The sequence below is a fragment of the Typopeltis vanoorti genome, chromosome 11, assembly GCF_054136105.1.
Source record: "Typopeltis vanoorti isolate ZY-2024b chromosome 11, IOZ_Tvanoo_1.0, whole genome shotgun sequence".
Classification (NCBI taxonomy): domain Eukaryota; kingdom Metazoa; phylum Arthropoda; class Arachnida; order Uropygi; family Thelyphonidae; genus Typopeltis; species Typopeltis vanoorti.
The window spans coordinates 57,124,438-57,139,361 of NC_143559.1; the positions used below are offsets into that span (position 1 = coordinate 57,124,438).

The window sequence follows — 14,924 nt, forward strand, 5'->3', positions numbered from 1 at the left end:
ACTCTAACCTTGAAGAACAGCCACATCAAGTTGATTGGGAACGCACTACTAATTTATATATTTGCAAGGATGAATTCGAAAGAAGAATCATCGAATCAAAAGAAATAGTTCTGGACCCTTCACATTTAAACAATAATCTTAGCTACAATTTACCCGATTCCCATAGCGCAGTAATCCAGTACTGGCGCTCAAAAATTAGCTGTCGCACACCTTCTACTCATGCCAACGGTAGCACGCGGTCACCTATTCAAATATGACTGTTATTATTCTGCTTTTTATTAAGCTGTAAAGTTCATTTTTTACCGTGTTATTTTATGTCTTATGTTTTTATTTTTCACCTGAAGAAGTCGGATCATCGATGAAACTAGTTGTGATGTATTAAAGGTTTTTGTTATACTTTCTCGGGTTCTAGTCAGTTAAATTTATTTTTATAAATATATATATATATATATATATATATATATTTATTTTTTTTTTTTTAATTGGTTAGGACATTTTTAGATTCGTAACTATGATGGCACATTGATTTCATAACCATATTGTGGATTCCAAAACTCCATCTATTGATGAAGGGATAAAAATGCATTTTTAGTGTAAACATGTGGACAATAGATAAAAATTCTTCATGTGAAGTTATTATCTTAATCTTTCTAAGGAAATCTGATAAAAATCATCTCTCTCTCTCTCATAAGCAAATTTTTACTGGTTTATATAACAAATAAAGCATTGTTATAAAATTTTTAAACAACATTGGAGTAGAACTGTTTGTATGCTGCCATCATATTAGCAAACAAGACTGGCAAACTGCACATTGGATTAAAGGGAAGTAAACAGTAGTATAGTTGACTCACCATAGCAGATTCATAAGGATTACAGGAAGAGTTTGTTATAGTGGAAGATTTTTGAAAGAGACTTCTCTTTGGGAATAGAATCAAAGAATTTTTAGATAGTGCTCCATGCTAACATTTAGCTCATTAAAGAATATTAATAAGTTCCTTCTCTGGTCCCATGCCAAATCCGCACAAATATGCTATATGATTTCATGTGTGTGAGATTGATTTAATGTAAAATTCAACTAAATATTATATCTGGCCTTCTTCCTCTCTCCCAGAACTTCAGTGGCTTAGACCCTGTGTACTGATAAATACTGGCCTATGTGCTGCTGTTAATTAGAAAATTCATTAAAAGGTGAAAATGTTGTGGGACTAACCAAGTGAAAGGAACAGTTTTCATTCCTACATTATTCAAGTGATTGTTAAAATTTTCCAATTCTGGATACTAATTTGGAAGAAGAGGGTTGAGAATAGATTCACGTTGTAATATGAAGCATCTTAATAGCTAAATGGGAAGTAGGAACAATTTCTGGTGATGTTGTGACTAATGCTTTTGTTCAATTACCAAGTTTCATCAACATTCATTCTCTTACTACATGTTCTCAGCTCAATCAAGTTTAGCTCCAATTTTGTCATCCTTGCCTATGGAAAAATGTACAACCAGGTATTCCTTTCAAAATTATTCTTCAGTATTAAAATTTTATATTTAGTCTTTTCTGGTTGGATACAGGGTAGCTCCATTACCTACCAAGTTCTGCTAATTGTGTATTATCTGACATTAGGAATGATATTAAGTTTCAAAAAAATAAGTTCTAATATACTTCTTGCTTATTCATTGCTAAATTTAGTTTCACATATAACACAAAACTGAATTTGCAACTCTCTCCATTCACTTTCATTCACCATTGCAAACAAAAATACATAAACATTATTTTAAAATATTTTAAGCAGAAATTACATTTTCAGTTTTTGAAAAAATGCCTTTCACAAATGGCATATTAAAATTGCTGGTAACCAGTCTATTCTTGGCAACAAATTTGCTTTCTCACCTCAAAATCTCTCGTAAAATAGGCAGTTAAGCAAAATATAAATTACTCTCGATTAATCTCAAATCAACCAACCTCCTCTTAATACAAAATCTTAACCATGTGGCAGCTCAGTCATTCTTGTGCAATGTACCATCTAATAGTGATTCTCACAAAACAGCCAGCACTGCTATCATGCTGTTGGTCCTGTATTATATACAGCAGTCTCTCGATTAATGCGTTTTCGATTAGCACGTCATTTTTTTTTTCTATACCCAAATTCGATTAGTCTGCCTATAAATATTATATTTTAAACATTTGTTATCTATTCTGTATATTTTTATGGCTTAACTATTTTAAAAAAAATCGCTCACCAGGATGAAATAATTGAGTTACCTTAAAACTCAGGTGGTTTGGTCACTTAAACAGAATGGGCGAAGAAAGATTAGCAAAACAAGTGTTCTCTGCCAGGTTAGCAGCAAATCGACCCAGAGGAAGACCAAGATATAGGTGGATTGATACGGTACAAAGTGCCTTAGATGATAGAAATATAAGATCTGATAATGTGGAGTCTTGACAAGTAACAGTCTGATTTGGAGGAAAATGGTAGATAGGAAGTTAGTAATGATGTAAATTTTTTTCATGTAGTACTATCATATCCTGTACATCCCTTGAGGGTACATGGCAGGAATTTGATGTGACCAATTTAAAACATTTTTGGCTGTAACCAAATTTACTTCCAAAATTTGTCATCTGCTAATTAGACAGTATTTTGCTGATCATATCTCGTGCCTCCTTTGCAATTGTTTTTCTTACTTTTTTTTATTTTGAAGTATTATTCCAACCTTTAATCATGAATAAAAGAATTAGTGAGCAAAAAAGTGGAAGTGTGAAAAAAGTTAGAAAAGTAATCTCATTGGAAGAAAAACTTGAAATAATGAAGAAAAATGAATAAGGTGAGTCCAGAGCAAAGATAGGACAAGAACACAAAAATGGGTGAATCAGCTATAAGAGCAATTTTAAGCAAAGCTGCTGCAAAGAGAAAGGCAAGGCTGCTTAAAGTTCATTATGCATGCAGGTACTCAAAATCCAAGTATTATAATGATTGAATTAGAGAGACTTCTTTCTACGTGGATCGAAGATTGTAACCAAAAACTGATCCTGCTAAGCACTGACCTCATTCAAAAGCTTTGCAACCTTGAAAGAAAGGGCTATCGATAATGGAAAAGAAGAATTTCACGCTAGTTCTGGGTAGTTTGAGCATTTCAAAAGGAGAAATGGCCTACATAATGTTCGAATCACAGGTGAAGCTGCAAGTGCAGATGAGGTGGCCACAAATTATCTAGTGATGTTGAAGAAATTTGTGGAAGAAGGGGGGGGGGCTATTGTGACCAACAAATATTTAATGTCAATGAAACTGGCCTTTTTTGGAAGCAAATGCCTTCCAAGACTTTCTCGCCAAATCAGAGAAATCTCAGCCTGGTTATAAAGTTACAAAGTTGAATGAAATTACTGCTAGCAATATGCAAGCCATTTGGAAGCACATTCTTCCACATTGTGCAAATGATTTTAGAGGATTTTCAAATGAATCTAAGTTAATTAAATCTCAGTCTGAGAAATTGAGTGATTCCTACCTGCTGAATTTAAATACACAGTGGGAAGATTCTGAGTAATATGGAGAAAATTTAATCACTGGCAAGCCCAAAGAGATTTCACAGAAACAATTTGAAAATATTTTTCGTTAAATTAAAGTTTTTTAGCAATAATGTTTAGAGGCTGACCCTGATGAAGAGAGAATCAGTAAAATTGGCAGAAGAGGCAATAGGGCCATACTGTCAGTCATTGAAAAAAGAAACAGAATGCCTGCCAAACTACGTTAGCTCAATTCTTTGTTAAATAGTACAATAATAAATTTATATTCTGAATATGTTTTATTGTCTTTCAGCTTCATGGTTTTCCTTTAACTAGGCCCTGAGATATACCATAATTCTTTTATAAAAAAAATTAAGGGTCAAAAAAGAAATTTGAGGAACGAATTATACTTTTTCCCATGGGTTATTATTTTCTATTAGTGCATTTTTGATTAATGCGTCTGTTTAAAAGAGCACATTAATTGAGGGATTGCTGTACTGTATGCCACAAAAAAAAACAAAAAAAAAAACTGCAATATGTGTTATGGTGGAGCAAACTGGTTTATTAACAAAGTATTTTTTTACACATATGTACATCCACAACTATCAGTGGAATCTTGGCTGAATAAAGTCTTAATGACGGTAGATTACTTGCTCAAAATGGGCACCTTGTTCAAGACGGGTTTTGTATCGCATGTGAAGGTTCTGTCATCTTGGAGAACAAAGGTGGGGACATCTGCTGAACATATTGTGTAATTTTATCTCTTAGTTCAAGGTTTGAAAGCAGGTCATGGTGAAATACCCATTCCTTCAACATACCCCAAACAGAGGCATCAAGTGATATATGAGATCAGGAGAATGTGAAGGGTACAGGAATTCTGTGAACCTTGAAATGAGCCTCCCAGGGAAGTGCTCTCATAAATAGGCCCTAGAACCACTTGTTATGTGACAGGTTGCTCCAGCTTGTTGGAATACCTGTGCACGACATGGAATGTTTTTTACACAATATCCTATGCAAATCCTGGGTGAACGGAACCAACACATTATCAGTGTAGCATTCACTATCCAAGGCCATGGTTACACCCTCTTCAATGAAGTAAAGCCCAATTTTGTGATGGTTGGAAACCACATGCCATGTAGTAACCTTCTTGTTGTGAAGAGGTTTCTCTTGGACAAATTCAGGTCTCAAGTAACCTGCAAGTCCATCTGTTTACATGACTACTTAGATGGAAGTCCGAGAAAGAACTAGACCTTGAGGAAGTGAATTCTGGTTTTGAGGGAAACTTGTGCCATAGTATTATAACTTATCTACACATAAACCCAAGGAAAAGTATTATTTATTAAGTATACTGCCAAATATTTCAGTTTGAAATTAACAAACTATCATCAGTGACTTAAACAACAGTTTTTTACAAGGTAGAATGCAAACAATTCAAAATAGTACAAGCCGTGTGATGTTAAATCACTAATAGTGTTATGCTTTCAGTGTAGAAAAGGTTAATCATGTAAGTAAATTGTACAAATAATTGTGTAATTTATATTATCATACAAAACAGATCATTTAGATAGATTTAGTATCTAGATAGTTTCTTTGGATCTTCTTTGTAAATATTATTTTTTATTTTAGATAGATGTAGTATCTAGATAGTTTCCTTGGATCTTCTATCTTTGTAAATATCGTTATTTTTTTATTTTAGATAGATGTAGTATCTAGATAGTTTCCTTGGATCTTCTATCTTTGTAAATATCGTTATTTTTTTTTTTTAAATCAAGGCCAATTATGATATTTCGAAAGACGGGTCGGAAGAATCCATCTGGATACTACATCTCATCTGTTTAGTATGATATTATAAATTAAGTTTTTGTCTTGAGTATTTTACAATCAAGCAGATTCTCCTCTTAGTAGCAAAAACTTTCCTTCCACTCTTCTGCTCTGAGCCTTCTCTTTCAGGGTTATGTACTTGTCTCCATTCCGCATATCATCTAGCATTGTTTTCCTTACTCTTCCTCTTGGTCTTTTTCTGTCTATTTTACCTTCGATGGCATCTCTGATTCCATTCCCTCTCAGAATATGTCCGATTCAGTTTCCCTTTCTTTTTATTCTCCTTAACAGACTTCTTTCTTCTTCTACTCTTTTTAAGACCTCTTCATTAGTTATTTTATCTGTCCATTTGATTTTTTCCTTCCTTCTCCAAATCCATATCTCAAAGCTTTCCAAAATCTTCTTCTTTTTTCAATGTTCAAGTTTCAGCTGCATAGAGAGCAGCTTTTCTTTAGGTTTCTGTCTATTTTACTTCTGAATAAATTCCATTTTCTATTAAAGGCATCTCTTCCCATCACAATTCTTGCTTTTATGTCACTTTTACATCTTCCATCACTGTTAATCATACTTCCTAGATATTTAAATGTCTTTACTTGATTCAATTTTTCTCCATTTAGTCTGATATCCATATTTGCCTCTTTCCTTGCTATTTTCATTACTTTTGTTTTTCTTATGTTAATTTTCATTCCATAATTGATACAGGATTCCAGTAATCTGTTCAACAGATGTTGTAGTCCTGTTTCAGTATTTGATAATAATGCCTTGTCATCTGCATATCTTATTGCAAATATCTGTCTACCTCCAATCTTTATTCCTTCTTCCGAATTCTCCAGTGCTTCTTTTAACATTGCTTCGGAATACATGTTAAACAAAATTGGTGACAGAGAACAGCCTTGTCTTACTCCTCGTCCAATGATACCTAGTTCTGTTGTACCATATATGTCTTTCACCATGGCAGTTTGTCCCATATATAGTGAAATAATTAGCCTTCTGTCTTTCCAATGTATACCAATCTTTTCCATTACTTCCACCATTTTACAAAGTCAAAAGCATTTTCAAAATCTATATGAGAGATTAACTTCTTTATTCATTTCCTTGACTTACTTCTTTCCAAAGTGAAAGAAGTAAGTGCACTTCTTTCACTTACTATTCTTAACAGTCCAATCGCATCTCTTGTTCCCCTACCCTTCCTGAAACCAAACTGATCTTCTCCAAGAAATTCTTCCACCTTAGATATAATTCTCCATGTTAGAATACTTATAAGTATTTTTGATATATGGGAAATGAGGCTTATTGTTCTAAAATCCTTGCAGTTCACTGCATTACTTTTCTTTGGTATAGGTATAAATATTAAGGTCATAAAATCTTTTGGTAATTCTGCTTTGTTATAAATTAAATTTATTATTTTGGTTATTTCTTCAGTTCCTTTCTTCTGAAGTTGTTTCAGGAATTCTGCAGGTATTTCATCTATTCCTTCTGCCTTTTCACATTTTAGTTCTTTAATGCCCATTTCTACTTCTGTTTTCAAAATCTCTGGGCCTAGCTCATCTTCATTTACCTTCTTTATATCTTCTAATGGTAACTCATTTGGTCTATTTTCCTTGTCATATGGATATTCAATGTATTCCTTCCATCTCATTAGGATTTTATCTTCTTCATTTATGATTTCTCCATTCTTATTTTCTGCCTCTAGCTCGAATTCCATTTCTCTTGTGATTTATGCTTCTTACTTTTTCATACAAAAAGATCATATACCTTCCCACTCTCAGGTAATTTTCCATTTCTTCACATTGTTTTTTAAATCAATCTTCTTTACTTCTTTCTGCTTACCTTCTTAATTTGTCATTCAGGGTTCTATGTTGTATTTTTCCATTTTCTTCTTTCTTCCATAGAAATCATTTCATTAGTTATCCAAGTTTTTTTTTTTATTATTATTTTTTTAGCTCTTATATATCCAATTTCTTCTTCTGTAATCTTCTTTATTTTCTCTTTAATTTGTTCCTATTTCTTTTCAGGATCTTCAGTTTTGACAAAACTTCTTTCCTCTAATTCTTTCTCCAATCTATTTCCAAATTCCTTGGTATTTTTTAATTTCTCTAAGTTCCGTTTTTTCCTTTTCATAACTTCTTTTTATTTTCTTTAGTTTCACATTTATTTCTATGAATAGTAGATTGTGGTCAGAGTAAATATCAACTCCAGGATATGTGCATGGATGTTTTACACTATTCTTGTATCTTTGCTTTACTATTGTGTAATCAATTTGATACCTTTCCATATCTCCTGGTTTTTACCATGTGTATAGTCTTCTTAGAATTTTTAAAACCAAGTATTTGTAATTATTAGCTTATTTTATTTACAGAATTCCATTAACCTTTTCCCATCTCTCATTTCTATTACCTTGTCTGTATCTTCCTACTACACTCCCATCCTCTTCTTCTCCCACAACTCCATTCCAGTCTATCATAAGTTTTTGTATGATAGTATAAATTATAATTATTTATGCAATTTATTTACATGATTGACCTTTTCTTCAGTGAAAGCATAACACTATTAGTGATTTAACATCACACAGCTCGTACTATTTTAAATAAATCAATTGTTTGTATTCTACCTTGTAAAAAAAAAAAAAAAAAAAAAAAAAAAAAAAAAAAAAAAAAACTGTTGTTTAGGCCAATGACAAACTTTGTTAATTTCAAACTGAAATATTTGGCAGTATATTTAATAAATAATACTTTTCCTTGTGCTTATGTGTAGATACGAAGGTGGTCTGAAAAGTTCGTGGCCTAACAATGAAAAAACGAATTTATAATTTCAAAATTATTTTTATTTTTCAACATAATCTCCCTGAAGACTAATACATTTACTCCAGCAATGCTCCTGTGCCATTATCCCATCCCTGTAGTGGTTCTCAGTAAGATCTGCAAAATACCCCTCTACTGCTGCAATCACCTCTTGATTCGAAGAGGAACTCTGACCTTCGAGGAAGAGTTTTAGGAAGAGATAAAAGTCACAGGGAACCAAATGTGGGGAATAGGATCGATGTTTCAACATTTCATAGTGCAGATCCCTTAATTTTCCTATTGCCAAAACACCTTTGTGAGCAAGTGCATTGTCCTGATGAAAGATGGTTTTTTCTTCCGCAAACAGGTCTTTTCTCACTAATTTTTTCATCTAGTCTGATTAAAAAAAATCAGAATAATATTCCCCAGTTATTGTTTTGACTTTTTAAGATAATTAATAAACAAAATGCCTTTAGCATCCCAAAACACAGATGCTATGACCTTTCCTGCTGATGGAACTGACTTTGTCTTCTTTGACGCTGAACAACCGGCTTTTGACTGCTGTTTAGATTCTGGTGTGTAACTGTGAATCCAAAACTCCTCCATAGTAATTAATCGACACACAAAATCAGTTTTATTCTTGATAAAACACCTCCAAGCACTGTTCTGAGATTTTCATGTGAGTGCATTTTTTGATCTGCTGTGAGCAAACGTGGCACCCATCTTGCACAAAGCTTTTTTCATTTGCAATTCTTCATGGAAATATATCCTACTATTTCTAAGTTCTTTTGAAATGCCTATAATCTCAGCAATTTCATTCACTTTGACTCGTCGGTCATCCAATACCATATCATGCACTTGATCAATGATTTCTGGTGTTGTTTCACTTTTTGGATGTCCTTCACATGTATCATCTTCAAGGCTGGTACGGCCATGTTTAAACTTGGCAGTCCATTAATTGTCGAAACGAAGGAGAAGAATGGCCATAAACTTTTATGAACTTTGAATGAATTTGTTTTGTCATTAAACCTTCTTTTACAAAGAATTTTATAACTGCACGATACTCAATTTTATCCATTACAGACAATACTTTTGCTTCTGACAGCTGTATAAAACAAACTACTTGATAGAATGACTTGCAATTTCACATGGATGCTTATGACAGATATACCAACTTAGAAAAACAAAATCTTGCTGATAGTGTTGCCATCTATGGTTGAAGCCGAGAACTTTTCAGACCAGCCTCGTAAGTTATATTATTGAGGAAGGACAGATCTTCATATACATTAGCAAGCATGCATGCACAGTATTCCCACCATGCACCTACTCACAAACATGTCATAGACTTAGACATTTGCTGCACCAATTCCGTATGAATGAAATTAATGCACAACAATAAAACGCTTTTTCATTCAACATCAACACCATTTCTACAGCTAGATGTAATGATGTAGACTCTACACGTGCTCTTCTACTAATGTGCATGCAGTCGAATGGCACATCTCATAGTGTATACTTCAAGGGGGGGGGGAGCGTCACAGTTCGGTGTACTGTTTTTGTCCATGCTGTATTTTACTAGTTTTTGGTGTAGAATTCTTGGTTTTCAAAAAAATTTTTAATTTTCAGCATTTATACTCTGAGTCATCATTTTCCTTGTTTACTGGCCTTATCTTTTATCATGTTTTCAGCTCAGTCAAGTCAAGTTTGGCAATAAATATTTTGTCATAATTGCTTTCCAAAAATATACAACCAAGTACAGTCTAACCACAGATGTGAGACCCCCAACACTTCTGTGCATGGCAGAAGGCAAATCCATTCCGATAATAGGATAATCAATGTGTTTTGTGGGATGGGTGTTTATTATTACACATCAGAAAATTAGTTTTTCTTTTATGAAAATTCTAGTTTTTAAAGTGGCAACTATTTTGCTTGTATAACAGTTGGAAAATTTTGTGTAAATCATTTGATTTCACGTGCTGGTGAAGATTCATGTATAGCCTTATTCCTTTCTCCCCTTCAACATGAATTGGCTCTTCTTGGCACTGTGTCTGCTTAGGTCCTCGTAACTTTGGGCAGACTAAATATCAACTTGCCTCTGGTCAAAGTTATCAGGTAGCTATTACAAATTGGCAGAACTAAGTTCTGCTAATTTTGCATTACTAAATGCTCTGTATGTATTATGCAGAAAGAATCTCACATATTAGTTAATTTCTTTAATCATAATGTAGTGTGTGAAATTATACATTTAATTTTGCTCAACTTGTAAAATTTATTTACAGTTTACCCATGACAACCCAAAAGCTCAACGTTATCTCATTGGTGGGTTTGAACAGTTGGTTAAACTGTATTCCAATAATTTGATGTCTCGAGTACCTCGTATTCTAAAAGCATTCTATGATGCAGATATTCTTGAGGAAGAAATTATTCTTGAATGGTCGAAAAAGGTAATTTTTGCTTTTTTTGCTTTTACACACACACACACACAGTGTATGTGACTGCATTGAGTTTTCTATGAAAATCATGACATAATTAATTTCCTGTAATCTTTTAATCCATCCCAATTTTCAATTAGTTATCACTAGTTTAGAATAAACTTGCCTATTATCATACTTTTCACAGATATCCCATTTCATGTGAAATATTTCTAAATTTCCATTTGCCCACTGTAATAAGTAATAAAATTTTCTTATTTAAGATAAAAAGCCAAATGGCTAGTTTTCTGGCACCTTAATATAGAAAATAAGGGGATAAACATCCTTTGTTGTTTTATAGCCAGTAAGCGAAACTAAAGATCGATAACTACGATCTATAAGTTTCATGCCGAAAAACTATCGGCGAAGGCAATTCGAAGTAAAGGTGGAGCAAGTTCCCTAACTATTCTTGATATTTTCTCATAATGTAAGACACAGCTCCTAGGAGATGTAATACTGTCATTACATTATGAGGAGAGGTCACTACCCAGACTGGTTTCAACCTTTTTTTGAGGTCTCATCAGTGAGTAGGTAGACCTGGAAGATATCAAAGCTTAGTGAAAAGAACTTACTTACCTTCACTATATGAATGCCATAAAGGTGCAATAAAAGGTGCCATAAAAAGCCAAATGGCTAGTTTTCTGGCACCTTAATATAGAAAATAAGGGGATAAACATCCTTTGTTGTTTTATAGTCAGGAAACGAAACTAAAGATCGATACCTACGATCTATAAGTTTCATGCCGAAAAACTATCGGCGAAGGCAATTCGAAGTAAAGGTGGAGCAAGCTCTCTCACTATTCTTGATATTTTCTCATAATGTAAAACACAGCTCCTAGGAGATATAATACTGTCATTACATTATGAGGAGAGGTCACTACCCAGACCGGTTTCAACCTTTTTCAGCATGAAACTTATAGATCGTAGTTATCGATCTTTAGTTTCACTTACTGGCTATAAAACAACAAAGGATGTTTATCCCCTTATTTTCAAAAATTTCTTATTTATTTCTGAGGCTTTGATTTTTTTTTTTTTTTTTTAACCAAAAAAAAAAAAAAAAAGCTTTAAAGCTTCAAGTAAGGGCTCTCTGCTTCGACTGGCTATTCATTGTTACTGTCTAGTATAGTGGTGAAAAGTGAGCAAAAATTCAGTTTCATGGATTTGAATAACGGAATAATATATCATTTCCCCCCTCCATTTGAATGTAAGATATTTGAAGTATCATCATGCATCTTGCCATGTGAGCAGAACCTGTTTTTGGCATGAAAACAAAGCATTGTTACATCTGTCTTTCTGTAAATTGCTATGGAGACGTTTACTGTATTTCTTTCGAAATAATTTAATGAAGTATAGCGTGTATCGAGTTTTTCATATTGTATTTATATTATACATGGTACTTAAAAGTGCCTTGTTTCTTCTAGCTGTAAGCATTCTTAAAAACAGTTTCCTAAGGTTGGACAGATCCGTGATCATATGGTCATTAGGAGATGCAAGCCATAGTGTTGAATGGAAGAAAATTTCAAGTATTTTGGAAGGTGAGACAACTATTGATGTGATGCTTGAACCAATGCATTCTAAATGTGAAAGTCAACCCAAGAAGAGAAAATTGATTTTGATCAGAAATTATATTAAAAGTAAGGGGAAGAGCGAAGTAAGATCTTTCTTCCAGAAAATTAGGAATTTGTTTTGGTAGCATTGAAATTCAATTTTCTTCATTTCACTTCAGAATGGCAAGGCGGTGCAGTAAGACATGCTAGATCTAGAAGCTTGTCATTTGAGCATTATATCAGATTTCTCTTTGAGGATTTTTTTGGGGAGGTGGGGGGTTGCACATGCATTGACAAAGAAATCATAATGGAAACTGGTGATAATCCAAAAAAGACAGGAAGGAGACTAAGATGGTAGCTTAGAATAAAAAATAAAAAAATAAAATAAAAAAAGCCTGTGTCTAATTCAAATGCTTAAAATATCAGGCATCATCACATGAGTTTGTCCAGACTTTTTTTATGGCTTGTGTACAAAGATGAATAAGGTGATAATAGGGATACTGTAGAGTGTGCTAAAATTCATATTGCAGATTTCTGATTGGTAGTGAAGAAGTTGGTGTTAATGATTTTCTCCATTACTTCTGAGGATATTGAGGTCGAGGACAATGGGATGATAGTTTGTCTTGCTTATCTTCTTTTTTAAGGAGAAACTGAATAAAGACTTTTTTCTGTGCTATTTGCCAGATAAGTATGATGGTTTCTGTAGGCAATAAGAAATCAATGTCAATTTTAGAACAAGATTTAACCACAACTAGAGGGATGCTTCACCAGGAGACTTGTTGGTATCCAAAAGGATTTTTCCAATCTTCTTCTGACAAGATCAGATGAAGCATGCATTGAGTGGTTTGTGGTAGACTAGAAATGATTTTCCTTGGTTGTCTGCAAATATTTCACAAGAAGGTACTAAGAGATTTGTTTCAGCCTTATCTTTATACAGTGTTGCTATGAGTATCTAGATGAGAGAGAGAGAGAGAGAGGTGTAAGGACGGAAACAAGAGACCAGAAGGTTTGACTGTTGTTGGAGTAGGTGGCAAGTACAAAGCTCTGGGGTTTTGATTTGACCTATTTAAGGTGTTCCGAATTTATATTTGACTGCTTTGGCATACTTTATTTCATTTACTCTGTCAGACCAGGTATTTGTATCACCAGAATGGGAACAGTAATTGGACCATGCGAAGAAATAGAAATCCCAGAGGTATTCCATTTGGCACTGTTGTAGTGCCAAAAAGATATTGAAGAAAGGGTGACATTGTGGCTGGGAGAAGGTTGGGTTATAGAAAGGGTCAGTGTTGGGAAAAATATCAAGGATTATTTGGTATTCTGGTAGGTAAGTGAACAATTTTTTTAGATCATTACTGACTTCAACTAATTGAACTTTTTGAGTTTGATCTGTTTGAAGGGAAACCAGTTTTAATTATGAACATAGATGTCTCCAAGGTCTCGGCACTCCCAACCTCATACACACATTGATTTCAAAGTCTTATTTGTTAACAAAATGGGAAAACTTACCTCTAGAAATAGCTTTTGTACCTTTGTCCTTGCAGTGCTGCTGAATGCAACTGCTATCCATCTGTGCTTATGCATACACACCAGTACTAGTTGCACTATGTTAGTTATACTTAAAGTTTATCTCTCTCATCACATATGCCTGATAAGATTGTATATTCCAGTTCTCAAATGTTTCAAATGTCAGAAATGTGAACAGTCTCTCATCTGTGACTAAGGTGGCGAAGATGGAAAGATAAGATTCAGAAAAACAAGGCAGATCTTTTATCAGGAAAGCAGCATTTAGTGAAAAGTCCTTTTTGCTGTGGATGTATTTAAAGGAACACCACTCCTGATTACTCTGACCTGGTCTGCTTTTGTCTAGAATCCATTTCAATTAACTATTCTTACTTCATAAAATTTAACCAAAAATGATTCCTCTGTATGAAGAGAAAGATGTTGATAGATGACTACTATGAAATATTTCTATAAATGAGAACTCTTCTCCAATCATCTGGAATTCAATACTCTGACCAGAACTTCTGAATTGTGCAGTGTAGCCACTGTAATACTTTTACCTCCATATTTGAGCATTTCTGGTTGAATATAATTCTACTCCAGCTGCCTTTCTACATTTCAGGTTTTTTTAATGGCTTTTCTATTTCAATAATATCAATATTTGAAATGGAAAAAGTCATGTATTCCTGTTCAGTGTTTTCTATCATTATGCTGTCACTACTTGTTTCGTTTAGCAGTCTTCCAAAATAATTACTCCAAACATCTGGATATCAATGTTCAGTTTTCATATCACCTTTATCATCTCTGATTCCTTTCACAATACTCTTCACTCCATTTCTGAGGGTTTTTTTTTTTTTTTTCACAATCCTCCTCTAATAGGTTGAATTTAAAAATAAAAAAACATTAAAAAAAATCAGAATGACTGTTTGAAATGGCTGGAAAATTAACAGAGGTCTTTTTTAATAAGGAATGGGCAATATCTTGGTCTTTCATTCACAGCTGGTGTTTTGTGAATATGTAAGGAACATTCAGACAAAAAAAAAATTAAATCACAAAAGATGATTACATTAATTAAAGAATTCTTTATTGGAATATCTAGTTTCTTAATTAAAATTTTTATTCTTGCTTTTTTTCATGTTATGCTCACTTGATATAATGTCCCATTTACACCATATAACTAGTGTTTTGGAATAAACCTTAACAAATTTGGTAAAAGAAGGCTATGACAAGAGACAGAAACATAAACATTTCCATTCTAATAGAACAAGTAAAACAGTTCACCATATTATATTACTATTATTATTACTATTACT

The 14,924-nt window shown here is 33.3% G+C and overlaps 1 protein-coding gene across 1 annotated transcript in view; it reads left to right on the forward strand.

Moving 5' to 3' along the window:
- Nucleotides 1-14,924, forward strand: part of LOC150101605 (eukaryotic translation initiation factor 5-like) — a 217,072-nt gene that overhangs the window by 187,125 nt on the left and 15,023 nt on the right. The window contains exon 10 of the mRNA XM_090400951.1: nucleotides 10,371-10,535. Coding sequence (XP_090257077.1) covers nucleotides 10,371-10,535 — 165 coding nt within the window. The remainder of the gene's footprint in view (nucleotides 1-10,370; nucleotides 10,536-14,924) is intronic.